Source organism: Benincasa hispida, chromosome 9 (assembly GCF_009727055.1).
Source record: "Benincasa hispida cultivar B227 chromosome 9, ASM972705v1, whole genome shotgun sequence".
Taxonomy (NCBI): Eukaryota; Viridiplantae; Streptophyta; class Magnoliopsida; order Cucurbitales; family Cucurbitaceae; genus Benincasa; species Benincasa hispida.
This window is the reverse complement of record NC_052357.1, coordinates 10,188,699-10,200,708: the sequence shown is the minus strand read 5'-3', so window position 1 is coordinate 10,200,708 and position 12,010 is coordinate 10,188,699. Positions and strand designations below refer to the sequence as shown.

Here is a 12,010-nt window from a genome sequence, read left to right as displayed (position 1 = left end):
GCGCGTTTTAAATCAATTAAAGAAAGAAAAAAACCTGCCGCAGCGTTTCTTTTCCCCCACCTTTGATAGCTGCTCCTCTACACCAGCTACTCTCTCTCCTTCCCACACATTCGCCGCCTTCTTCTCCGATCAGTCCTCGCGCACCCGGTAAGCCCTTTTATTTTCCGTTTCTCTCTCTCTCTCTCTCTCTCTCTTTCTCTCTCTCAAACCTTCCCACTCCCACACGCCCTGCCGGCGACCACCCACTCATGCCTAGCAGTCACGCCGACGTCGATACGCCACAGCCACTGTTATCAGCTGCTCGCAACCGCCGCTGCCCACGTCGTTAAGGTTTTGGGTGAGTTGAAATTTGGGTTTCCTTGGTTATTTTTGGTTTATCCATAACCCATTTGGCCTAAAGTTAACTTACCCACGCGACTTTGGTCTTATATTCCGGTAATAAAGGATTTAAAGGTGCTGTGCAGGAAGGTTGATATCTTTTCAACGACATTTTGTTAGGTATTAAGGCTCCAAAACCAATTTTGATTCTTGGATTCACTTGTGTTGTTGAGAAATTGGGTTCCTAAACCTTATTATTGAATTGTGCAAAGGTTGTTCAGAGATTTGGAGTGAGTTTGGATTAAGCTAGTAGGTGATTTGGAGTTATTCTAAGGTGAATTTATGTTTTGGGTTTAACCAAGTGTTAAAGTTAAGTTGGGCTTATATTTAGGGTTTGATTTAAGTTTTCCTAAAGCCAAAAGGAGGTTGATCTGCTTGGGTAATAATATTTTTAAAGTTAGTGACAATACTACTAGAACGCCTAATGTGCCAAGCGAAATTTACTTCTTGATGTTTTTTGCCTCACCGATTAAGATTTATGCTTTTACATGTTTTACTATAAAATCTATTATTGACATTCATGATGAATTTCAACATGACCAGTTTATAAGAAATTTATTGTAATAATGACTCCAGTTAAAGATCTTACAAGTTAGGTTGTTACATTAGTTAAGCTTGAGTTCAGGGCTAGGAGAAATAGTATTGTCATTGGTTTTGATTCTGGATAGGACATTCTTCATTATGATTTTGCAAATTCACTAACCTTTCTTTTACTGGGATAAAAGGTGTGTTTAAGATGTATGATTCTAAATATTTTTTAAAGAAATGAGTTTTGGTAGGCTTTAAATTTCAATTTTTCTTAAAATTGGAATGTTGCTGTCTCTGTCTTTGTTCTTCTCAGGATACCGTAGTGTAGTGTTGCATTGTACTAGGGAGCATTTTTGTTTCAGCCATAATTTGAGCAAGTCATCAACAAGGTTAAGGAATTTCAGGTAATGAAACATATTGCCTTCCATTAAATGATGTAAAGAATTTTGACTATAATACAGATTTAAGGTCTGACATTTGAGATCAGACCTCCTATTTTGTGTTTATACATGGAGTAGTTTATTCATTTGTTCTACAAGCAGGAGGATGGCATTTAGAGGGCGAGGGAGAGGACGAGGTGGCGGTGGTGGGGCCTTTCAGTATGCCAAGCAAGAACCCTTCGAGCTTTTCCCGGAGGTGGGTAGTTCTGTAAGCTAGAAAAGTCCTTCTAACTTCCTCTTAGTTTGCAGTGGTGGACTGATAGTATATGCCAGCAAACTTTATTAGTGCTCGATTGAGTTCAAATTAGTAGATACTTGCATTATTTCACTTATTTTTACTGAATTGTGAGTGACTGTAGGACTTACATTTGAGTTGACTTTAGATAGTTTGAAAGATGAATTGAGGCTGTTGGTTATCGATGAAATCTGTAGTATATTATTTTCATAATTGTAGGTATCCCTTTTTCCTTCTCTTTGAACGTTTACATCTTTTCTGGTTAAGGTTAACTATGACCTTAAAAGTATGGTTGCTTCTTTCTCCTTGTAAGATAATACCTGAGCGAATGACCATATTTAGTTTGACATTTTGAACCTATGACCTTAAAAGTATTTGAGTTGGCAGCTTGTCCCTCAAAGGTTTTTGTTCTCACATGGATAAGTAGGATGATTTTTTTAAAGAAAAAGAATCGAACCTTTTCATCAAGGGAATGAAAAGAGACTAGTGCTTTGAGATATAAAAGGATACTCCAAAACATAGCGTAAACAAAAAATCACAAAGGACTTAAGACATAAACCAAAGACATAGTCATGAAATTAAAGCAAAACAAACTAAGAGCTTAAACAAGAGATTTAAAACAAGAAAGAAAAACTCAGAGAGGCTTGATAAACGCCGGCCAATTGCAATAGACGTCTTGAATGGAATGCCCATCAAATTTCTTAGAAAGATAGCACTGAGAAGAAGATTTTAACTGATCCAAGTCAAAGATGGATGAGAAATGTTGAGAAGACTATGATATAACTTGGTTTATCTATTCAATATTTAGGCAAAATTGCCAAGGAAGTCGAGACCCCCTCCCTCTACAAGCTATCCAAGCTTCACACGATACACTGCAAAGATGATGTAGAAACCCTCATCCAAACGACCCTAAATAGCCCTCCTATCTAACTATTCGAATCTTTCCTCTTGGGCCCACAACAAACCGTTATACACCCCCCATAACAAACTAAATCCCTTTATATTAATTCATTACATTTATTTCATCATCCCTCTTCCTTCTCCTCATATACCGTTTGATGACCGGAGGTCTATCACTACTTGTCCCTTAAAAAACCACCTTGTCCTCAAGGTGAAAATCCGGAAATTGTTCTATAATTTGCAGGCCATTTTCCCCTGTGGCATCCTCGGACAACATACCTTGCCACTGAATCAAAACTTCAAAGTCGTTAGAAGATAACACCGTAGCTACAATTTTGCATAGTCCTAGTACTTCGCTGGGGGTGTAAAGGCCCATCTTTTTGCAACAATGGAGGGGTTGAAATTCTTGGTAATATTGAACCCACAACCTTGCGTAGTTGAGAGACATGGACGACTGGGTGGATGTTGATGTTGGCTGGCAAATCAAGTTTGTAAGCCACAGGTCCTATGCGTTCGATAATTTGGTAGGGGCCAATGAATCGAGGTGCCAACTTCATATGTTTATGGATAAATAAGGTGCTTGTCGATAGGACTAGAGCTTGATATACACCCAATCCATAATGGCGAATTCCACCTCTATTCGTTTAGTGTCAGCTAGTGACTTCATCCGTTGTGTTCAAGCCAATGTGGCTGGCAAATCCTTCAACGATGAGCCCCAGATTCATATGATATTAGCAGTGGTATTGGTCTGCCATAAACAACCTCGTATGGGGTCTTTTTCAATGATGTGTGGAAAAAGGTGTTATAGTTATATTCGGCCCACGCTGACAACTTCGTTGGTGTCTCCATAGCAAAGCAACGAAGATATGCCTCTAAAACCCTGCTCACCACCTCTGTTTGGCTATCAGTTTGAGGATGATATGCCGTGCTTCTCTTCAACTGAGTACCCATTAGATGGAAGAACTCAAGAACGCAGTTGTACAACCTATAGAATAGATCCTATTCAAGTAAGGATATCTGTAGTAATAGAGGAATTGGAGGGGAATCTGTAGGTAACACCATCCTCTGTTTATATAGCAATAGGTCACCCTTCAACGAGTATCCGACTGGACATTGATCACCGGTTTGAATACCTAAGCGAACCTTCCCCAATTCTTTGACTTGATCAACTTGGGCCACAAATACAACGGTGTTGATGTTTTCTATGAAACTAAGTGCAGATAATTCGAATGAAGATGGAATTTAAGACAAGGCATCTGTTGCGGAATTATTCTATCACAAAGTCATACCCTATTAATTTGGCCGCCCATTTTTGATACTCCCCAACAATAATCCGTTGTTCCAGCAGAAACTTAAGGCTTTTTTGATCTGTTCGGATTGTGAATCGACATCTTAACAAATAAGGTCTCCATTTTTGCACAGCTAGGACAATGGCGATTAATTCTCTCTCATAAACGACTTTTATTCGATAGGTCAGAGGTAGAGCCTGACTGAAGAATGCTAGAGGACGGCTTTGTTGCATCGGGACAACTGCACCCCCATGCTAGACGTGTCCGTTTCAACTACAAACGACTTTGAGAAGTTAGGCAAACCCAGAACAAGAAACTCAGTCATTGCCTTTTTTAATGCATCAAAGGTTGTTTGAGCTTCATCGGACCAATGAAAATTGTCCTTCTTGAGTAGTTGTGTGAGTGGAAAGGCTATTGAGCCATAATTAGCCACGAATTTGCGGTAATACGTGGTTAAATCGAGGAATCCTCTCAACTGTTTGAGTGTTGTAGGTATCGGCCACTGCCTCATGAACTCAATTTTAGAGAGGTTAGCTGCTACCCCTTCAGCGGAGATCAAAACCAAGATATTCAATTCTTGATACAACAAACGTACATTTTTTTACATTAGCCACAAATTGGTTCTCTGATAGCAATCTTAGAATAGTTGCTAAGTTTCCTACATGATCATGAATCGAGGAGTTGTAAACTAGTATATCATCGAAAAATACCCGCACAAACTTACGTAAATGTGCCCTTAGGAGATCATTCATTACTGATTGGAACGTTGATGGAGCATTATGCAAATCGAATGGCATAACCTAGAACTCGTAATGCCCTTCATGAGTCTTGAAGGTTGTCTTATAAACATCCTTTGGCGTTCCTTGAATCTGATGATAATCGGACTTAAGATCAATCTTTGAAAACACCGTTGTGCCCGCCAACTCATCGTGAAGCTCATCAACAACTGGTATGGGAAGGTTATCAGGGACTGTTACTTGATTAAGGACTCAGTAGTCCACACAAAACCTCTGGCTCTCATCTTTTTTCCTTACCAATGGGACTGGGCTTGAGAATGGGCTAGTGCTTGGTTGTATTATCCCTGCTGTGAGCATTTCCTCCATTAATCTCATCTTTTTTAAATTGTGGATAATGATATGGCTGTACATTCACAGGTCCCTCCTCCGATTTCAATTCAATGGTGTGATCATGGCGACTTGCAGGTGGCAAACCCTCGACTGGATAGAATACCGTTTGGTATTGTCACAATACTTCTTGTTTTTCTGGACAAACATCGATATGGTCTAGGGATGATAACGTGGCTGGGGAGGGGCGAGGATGCACTCCCCATCCCCGTCCTCGTGGAGAAAAATCCCTGCTTTTTATTTTATTATTTAAAATTAACTAAATTTAATATTGAAATTGTAAATTTTATATAGGAAATTAGTATTATTGTTACATATAGTTGTTAAATTAAACATAACATATATATATATTATATATATAATATAATTTTATTATAAATTAATAAAAATTAAATTTATTATATTAGATTTTTAAAATTAAAAAAGAAAAAAAATTGAAACATATTATTTCAGTAATATATTATTATTATTATTATTAGTAGTAGTATATATATATGTATAGTAACAATTAAAAAAAATCGGACGGGGATCGGGTTCGGGTCGGGGATGGGGTGGGGATCCCCAACCCGTCCCTGACCGGGGACCCGATTTAAATCCCCGGTTTGGCCCCCGGTCCTTGGTCAAACCGGGGATTCCTCGCCCCGGGGACCCGATTTAAATCCCTGGTTTGACCCCCGTCCTTGGTCAAACCAGGGATTCCTCGCCCCGATCGGGACCCGTCTCCGCGGAGAATTTTTCCATCCCTAGTACGGTCATGATCGCGATTGCCTCCTGTACTGTGGCCTTGCACGGTGTTCAACTCGAGTAGAAACCTCTGGCCCTCTCCCTTCACGAATTTCGTCATGGATTTCAGGGATATTTACGACTTCACCAAACTTCTGTCTCCCTTAAGCTAAACTTTCCATTCGCTAATTTGAAAATCCATCTCCGAGGTGCTCCAATTGCATTCAACTCGACCCAGTGTCATAAGCCATTGGACCCCTAAAACAACATCGCCACTGTCCAAAGGCAAAGGGAAGAAATCATTAATAATAGTTAAATTTGGGAGGTTTAGGACCACAACTTTACAAATACCCGTTGTTCGAATAGGCTTCCTGTGCCCAACATGATTCCATAACCTGAGATCGGAAAGCGAGGCAACTTGTGAGACTTGACTAGCTCCTCATTAATAAAATTGTGAGATGCTCCGCTATCGATTTGCACCACCATATTCTTATCTCTGACCGTGCCCATTAGCTTCACTGTTTTGGGAGAATCCAACCCTGCAAAGGAGTTTAATGATAATTCAGCTGACTCAACTTCTGTTGGCTCCATATCTAACGTTTCCAGGGTGGTTTCGGGGATTTCTTTAGTTATGATCACTTCTTCGTTCCCCTCGGTAGCACTCTCTCCTTCCTTCTCATCGTTATAAAATAAGAGGTTTAACTCTTTCTTTTGGCAGCGGTTGCCTGGCGTATACTTGTCGCAATAGTAACATAAGCCCTTGTCTCTTCGAGTTTGCATTTCACTATTAGATAGGCGCTTAAAAGATCCCGCGATGAACGTTTTTCCATTGACATTGCGCAAGGTCACCATATTTGACGAAGCAACCAAACTTTGATTAGGGTTGAGAGAAATAGTTCGAGCTGCTGTCGGACTTGGGTTATTTTGGATCAGGTTGAAGTTGACCCATTAGTCTTGGTGGTTTGGGCCGGAGCCAAAGTTTGCCCACTTGCTTTAGTGGTTTGGCTTGGGCTTGGGCTACCTTCTCCCCATTTAATTTTCCGGGCCTCCTCAGTTTCTTCAATCAACTGGGCCATTCTCATCTTTTCTTTAATGCCTGCCAATTTAAACATCCTCATCTGGATTTGTATATCTTCCTTTAGCCCACTCACAAATTTGCTCTCTAATACATCATCGAACAAGTCTTTTAAGGGCCTAGATAATTGTTCAAATCACCGCCGATAGGCTCTCACTATCCCTTCTTGCTTTAGATTAAGGAATTGAGTCTGCCAGTCCTCCGCCTTGGCTGACAAGAAGCACAACAACAATTATTCTTTAAACTTCACCCAGGTATCCATTGACGTTCGTTCTTCCTCCCACTAATGCCACTCCAAGGCTTCTCCCTCCAAATAGAGTACCATTGCTTCCAGCCTATCCTTCTCTGTCAGACGATTAATCACGAAGTACCGTTCAACTCGGTAGAACCATCCCAGCGGATCGTCTCCCACTTCTCCTTTAAAAACTGACATCTCAAGCTTTTGCAACCGCATATAAAAAAGAGGTACTTCTCGCTTCTCTTTTTCGGATGTGCTCTCTATCTGTCTCGCCCTTTCATTCATGGGTTGTTTCCCTTTGTCTGTCAATGTTCAATCTGACGACTCGAACCTCACACTTCCATCTACTGTTCCCCCTCTTCTCGACCACACCTCCAGAGCATACCATATTTTCTGCTCTATTGCTTCGTTTATAACTTCAAATTTTTGGTCCATCACTTTTTCTATTGCCCGCTGCCCTTCCATAAACTGCTGATCCATCCGTGTCTCCATCCCAACTTGCAATAAGGTGAATTGTTCTTCAATCACAGACATTCTAGCCTCCATTTTCTTCACCGTCCCTCGAGGAGCAACGACTCTAATCCCAAAATGATAGAACTTGTTTTATCTATTCACTATTTAGGTAAAATTGCCAAAGAAGCCGAGACCCCCTCCCTCTACAAGCTCTATGAGCTTCACTCAATACAATGCAAAGATGATGCAGAAACCCTCACCCAAACGACCCTAAATAGCCCTCTATCTAACTACCTGAATCTTCTCCTCATATACCGTTTGATGACCGAAGGTCTATCAGACTATCGACAGATTTGATCATTCCTTTACATCCAAATTTTAGAAATTAAAGCTTTGACTGCATTCACCCATGACAAATAAGCTTGAGAGTTCTAACTTACGCCACAAAGAAGTTGAAGAACATTATCCTTCCATGAGTTGGAGAAAACTCAGGATATATCAAAGGCAGCAAATACCATAGACCAACAATGCTACAAGAAAAACACATTCAAAAAGGATATGGTGATCGATTCCCCTGCCTTGTAGCACAAAGAACACACTGATGGCATAAGCAAATGATCTGGAAATTTATTCTGAAGTGCATCAGCTGAGTTAAGGCTTCCATTGAAAATGCTGCTGTCCAGAGAAGAAGGAGCCAAATGCTTTGCAAGGATTTAACCGAGAACTAGGGGTGGTCATTCAAACTGCAAAAACCGAACCGTTTCTAAAAACCAAACTGAATCGAAAACTCGGTGAAACTGAAAAATGCGGTTTGATCCGGTATGAAGAAATGTTGAAACCGAATTAATTCGGTCCGGTTCGATTTCACTTTTGAAAACCGAATTTGAAACTGAACCGAACCGTTTTTAACTAATATATATTTTAAAAAAGGGTAAAATCGAATTTAAAACCAAACCGCTTTTAATTTAAAGAACAAAACCGAACCGAACTGAACCGTTTTTAATTAAAAAAATATAACATGGATTTTTTAAAAATGCCAAAACGATGCGGTTCGGTTTGAACCAATAAATCGGTTCGGATTGGTTTCACATTTAAAAAAATTCGGTTCGGTTCAGTTTGACCACCAAACCATTTCCACCCCTACCGAGAACATACCTGTAGGTTCAAGTGACCATAGCTGATTATCTTCATCACTGTTAAGTGAAAATTGGATAAGGACAGCATCAGATTTTGAAAATCTAAAATCTCCCGTCCTTTAAGGCTGGAAAGAAATATCCCATGAAGAAATGGAAGAGTCCCAATAAGAATTATTCGATCTGTTTTTATTGCAAGCAATGGCCTGAAGTCGTGGATACATCAAAATTGAGCCATTGAGCCAAGGATATTTCCAGAAAAAAAATTCTCCTCCCATATCCAAGGATTTCTAAAACTTGAATGCTCTTTTCCAAGAGTGTGGCAAGCAAATCATAAGTGCCATGGATGCTAGTAATAACCTTTCTCCATAAAGAATTATGCTCTCCTAAAAATCTCTAGCCCCATTTATTGAGCATAGCCAGATTGCTGTGAGTGAAATCCCCAATGCCAATACCTCCTTTGGTTCTTTGCTTTGGTTTTTCAAAAAAGAATAAAAAACAAGTTTGGTTTTTCTTATTTTTATTTAAAAATATTTTCAGGTGTTTTCTTTCATGCAGCCTTCAAATCATTGGTGCTAATTATCTTATATTTTGATATCCATCACTCAAATTGTAGAGTTTTTAGTCGATGAAAGCAAATGCCCTAGCAGATCTAATAGTGTAGGCAGCCACAGTTCTCTATCTATTTCTTAATGGGAAATGTTAGTTCGAAGATAATTTCATCAAATTGTAGTACATTTACTTGCAGGCTTACCGGTTTACTTTTCTTTCCTAAGGAGATATTTTCTGGCACAATTACAGAATGTAACTCTACCAATCGTCAGTGATATGCCTGAAGAGAAAAGCCTAGCTATTCGTAACAACAAGTTTCTGAATTATTGGAAGGCCTCTCCTTTTTATCTAGAGGAAAACGTCATGAAAAGTCAGTGTTCCTTGTAACTCTTTCTTCTTCTTCTACTTCTTCTTTTCCCCAAAAGTAATGCTATTCTGTTGCAAAAGAAATTGGTAATTTTGTTGATTGCTTGGATTATTGTACCAGAGATGCAAAGAACTGAGGTAGAGAAGTTTTCCGATAGATCCAAATCGAATAGTACATTGAAGCGTGATTCCCTTGCACAAATTCTACAGCTCACATCTAGGAACTTTCCTGAAGAATTGGTTGATGGTATGCAATCTCAGATCTCTCAGAGAGAGATGAGAGTTATACTAAGTTCATCTATCTGTTTACTCCAACCCTTTCTTTTTGGGGCCACCTATGTATACAGATACTCTACTGTTAAATTTTCAGGTTTCAAAGGGAAGTTGCGGACCAAACGAAAAGTTCAATGGAATCCCGAGTCAGGTTTGTTGGGACGACAAAATTTTTTCCCTCTGAACCAACTCAATGTCGATGCTATTTCTGTTAGTCACCTGTTGATGGATCCTTGTTGGCGGTATGTGTCTCATTACAGGGCTGCAAAAATTGGATTTCCTAGAGAAGCGTGAAGAATCTCTCAAGGTAATACATTTTCCACCTCAATCTCTCACTCCTTTTGTAACTCCTAGTCACTTGAATCTTTTCTTCTTTTAATTATCGTTTCAGCTTATGAGTAGAATACATACCCTCTTGCTCCGCAAGATCCCTCTACTGATTCTTTTCTTTCTTGACTTTATTAGGGACAGGACAAGGATGATAAGGAGAAGAAAGAAGGAGAAGAAGGTGAAGATGAAGACGAAGAAGAAGATGATGCACAGTCCGAGGAACTTACCGATGACGATTATTATCAGGTCTTGACTGGGACTGTTGGATTTTGTTATATGATTAATATAAATATGAATCTTCATCAGGCATTTTGTAGGATCTTGTGTCTATTTTTCATTTTTCATGTCTTCTGACTTGTCTAAACTTAATGTTCACTTAATTTTTTTTTTTTTTATAGAACCCAAATGCATTGAATGATAAAAGATAAACAAAGTGTGTGAGTGTTCTAGTTAGAGATATAGTAGGATTATTAGTAGAATATTAGTATGGTTATTAGAAGGAGCTTATTAGTAAATAGCTAGTAAGTTTGTTAGGGCTTTTAGTTATAAATAGAGGGAGTGGGGTTGGGAGGAAGGTGTGAAGAATTTTGTGGGATTTCCTAATATAGGAGAGAGTAGCCTTCTCGAAAGACTATGTTATATTGTAACTTCTTTGGATATATATATATATATATATTTGATAGGAAACAAATTTCATTGATGTATGAAATTAAAAAAAAAAAAAAAAAAGCCGAAACCCAAGCCAAAGGAGTTACATAAGATTTTTTCAATTGGTCAATAGGGAAGAAAGGGTGTATGTATTAAAGAAAGATGTGGTTTTACACCAACTCATAGCATGAAATATAATAAGATCAAAATAGCTATCAAAAGAGCTTCCTTATCTTTGAAGATGCGCTTATTTCTCTCATTCCAAGTGATCCATAAGAAAACACGTATCATGTGCATCCACACAATTTTCTTTTGTTTTGTGAAGGGATGACCAGTGAGAGTGTATGTGAGGGCACCATTAGTATCTTTTGGGAGGGCTGAGAAACTTCGTTGGATATTGGAATATAAATCTATCTTTTAGTGCTATTTGTTGGTTTTTAATGTTCTTCAGTGAGTTACTTGGACCCTCCTCTTCGAAGAATTCTTTCCGGCCCTAAATCACTCACCAAGGCCCAAAATATTCTCCCGTCCTCATTCCCCACTCTCTCGATTATAACCAATAGCCTAACAACTTTCATCAGTATTTACTAATAGATCCTTGATATCAAGCCCATCAAATTTCTCCTACTAACATCATTGAGCTGCAGAATGAATACTTCGACGACGATGAAGATGATTACAACATGGAAGAAGAAGGTGGAGGTATGGTTTATACTCTAATGGACAGATTGATAATATTGTAAGAATTTGAGTTTTAGAACTTCATAACTAATTATTATTATTTTACTCAGGTCGGTTTTAAGCTAGATAGTTTTTTTCTCTCAATAAAAATGCTAATGTATATAGTTTAATATTGTTGCAGATGAACCAGAATACTAGTCACTATGGAAAGTGGTGGTCAGATTTGCGGCTTGTTGCAGACGAACCAGAATACTAGTACAAATGTTGATGTATATAGTTTAATAGGTGCAGGGCATTGGATTGGTTAATCAGGTTTTAAATTCTTTTTAACTTTTTTAGATTTTAATTTTAATTCTTTTGGTTTAGAGATTGTAATGTATTATAATTTCTAAATAATTAAGTTTAAGTCATATTTTGGTTTTCAATTTCACTTTTATTCTTTCTGGTCTATGAAATTTGCATAATGGACGATTTTCCCATATTTTTTTCTTAAAAAAAAAACTATTTAATAGAAATTTGAAGTGACATACATTTTGTTTATTTATATGAGGAGGAGCAAATTTCTGTATGCATTAATATTTGAAACCATGGGTTGTGGTTGCGGTGATGAGTTTTGAAAAACGTATGAAGGCAAATAGATTTTT

At 38.5% G+C, this 12,010-nt stretch overlaps 1 protein-coding gene across 7 annotated transcripts; it reads left to right on the top strand.

Annotated features, from left to right (window-relative positions):
• On the top strand, window positions 1–11,796 carry LOC120086336 (DNA-directed RNA polymerase III subunit rpc31-like). Of its 7 annotated transcripts, none has more exons than XM_039042934.1 (12): window positions 10–337; window positions 465–498; window positions 1,220–1,310; window positions 1,449–1,542; window positions 4,925–5,006; window positions 9,265–9,438; window positions 9,556–9,681; window positions 9,805–9,858; window positions 9,968–10,014; window positions 10,173–10,283; window positions 11,333–11,387; window positions 11,548–11,796. In XM_039042934.1, the coding sequence occupies exons 4-12, from the start codon at window positions 1,453–1,455 to the stop codon at window positions 11,562–11,564; spliced, it is 756 nt and encodes a 251-aa protein (XP_038898862.1). In that variant the 5' UTR covers window positions 10–337; window positions 465–498; window positions 1,220–1,310; window positions 1,449–1,452; the 3' UTR covers window positions 11,565–11,796. The 7 variants fall into 7 exon arrangements, with proteins under 7 accessions (XP_038898863.1, XP_038898862.1, XP_038898861.1 ...); XM_039042933.1 differs by having other exon boundaries at window positions 445–498; XM_039042935.1 differs by lacking the exon at window positions 465–498 and having other exon boundaries at window positions 1–147.
• Window positions 11,797–12,010: the final 214 nt, after the last annotated feature.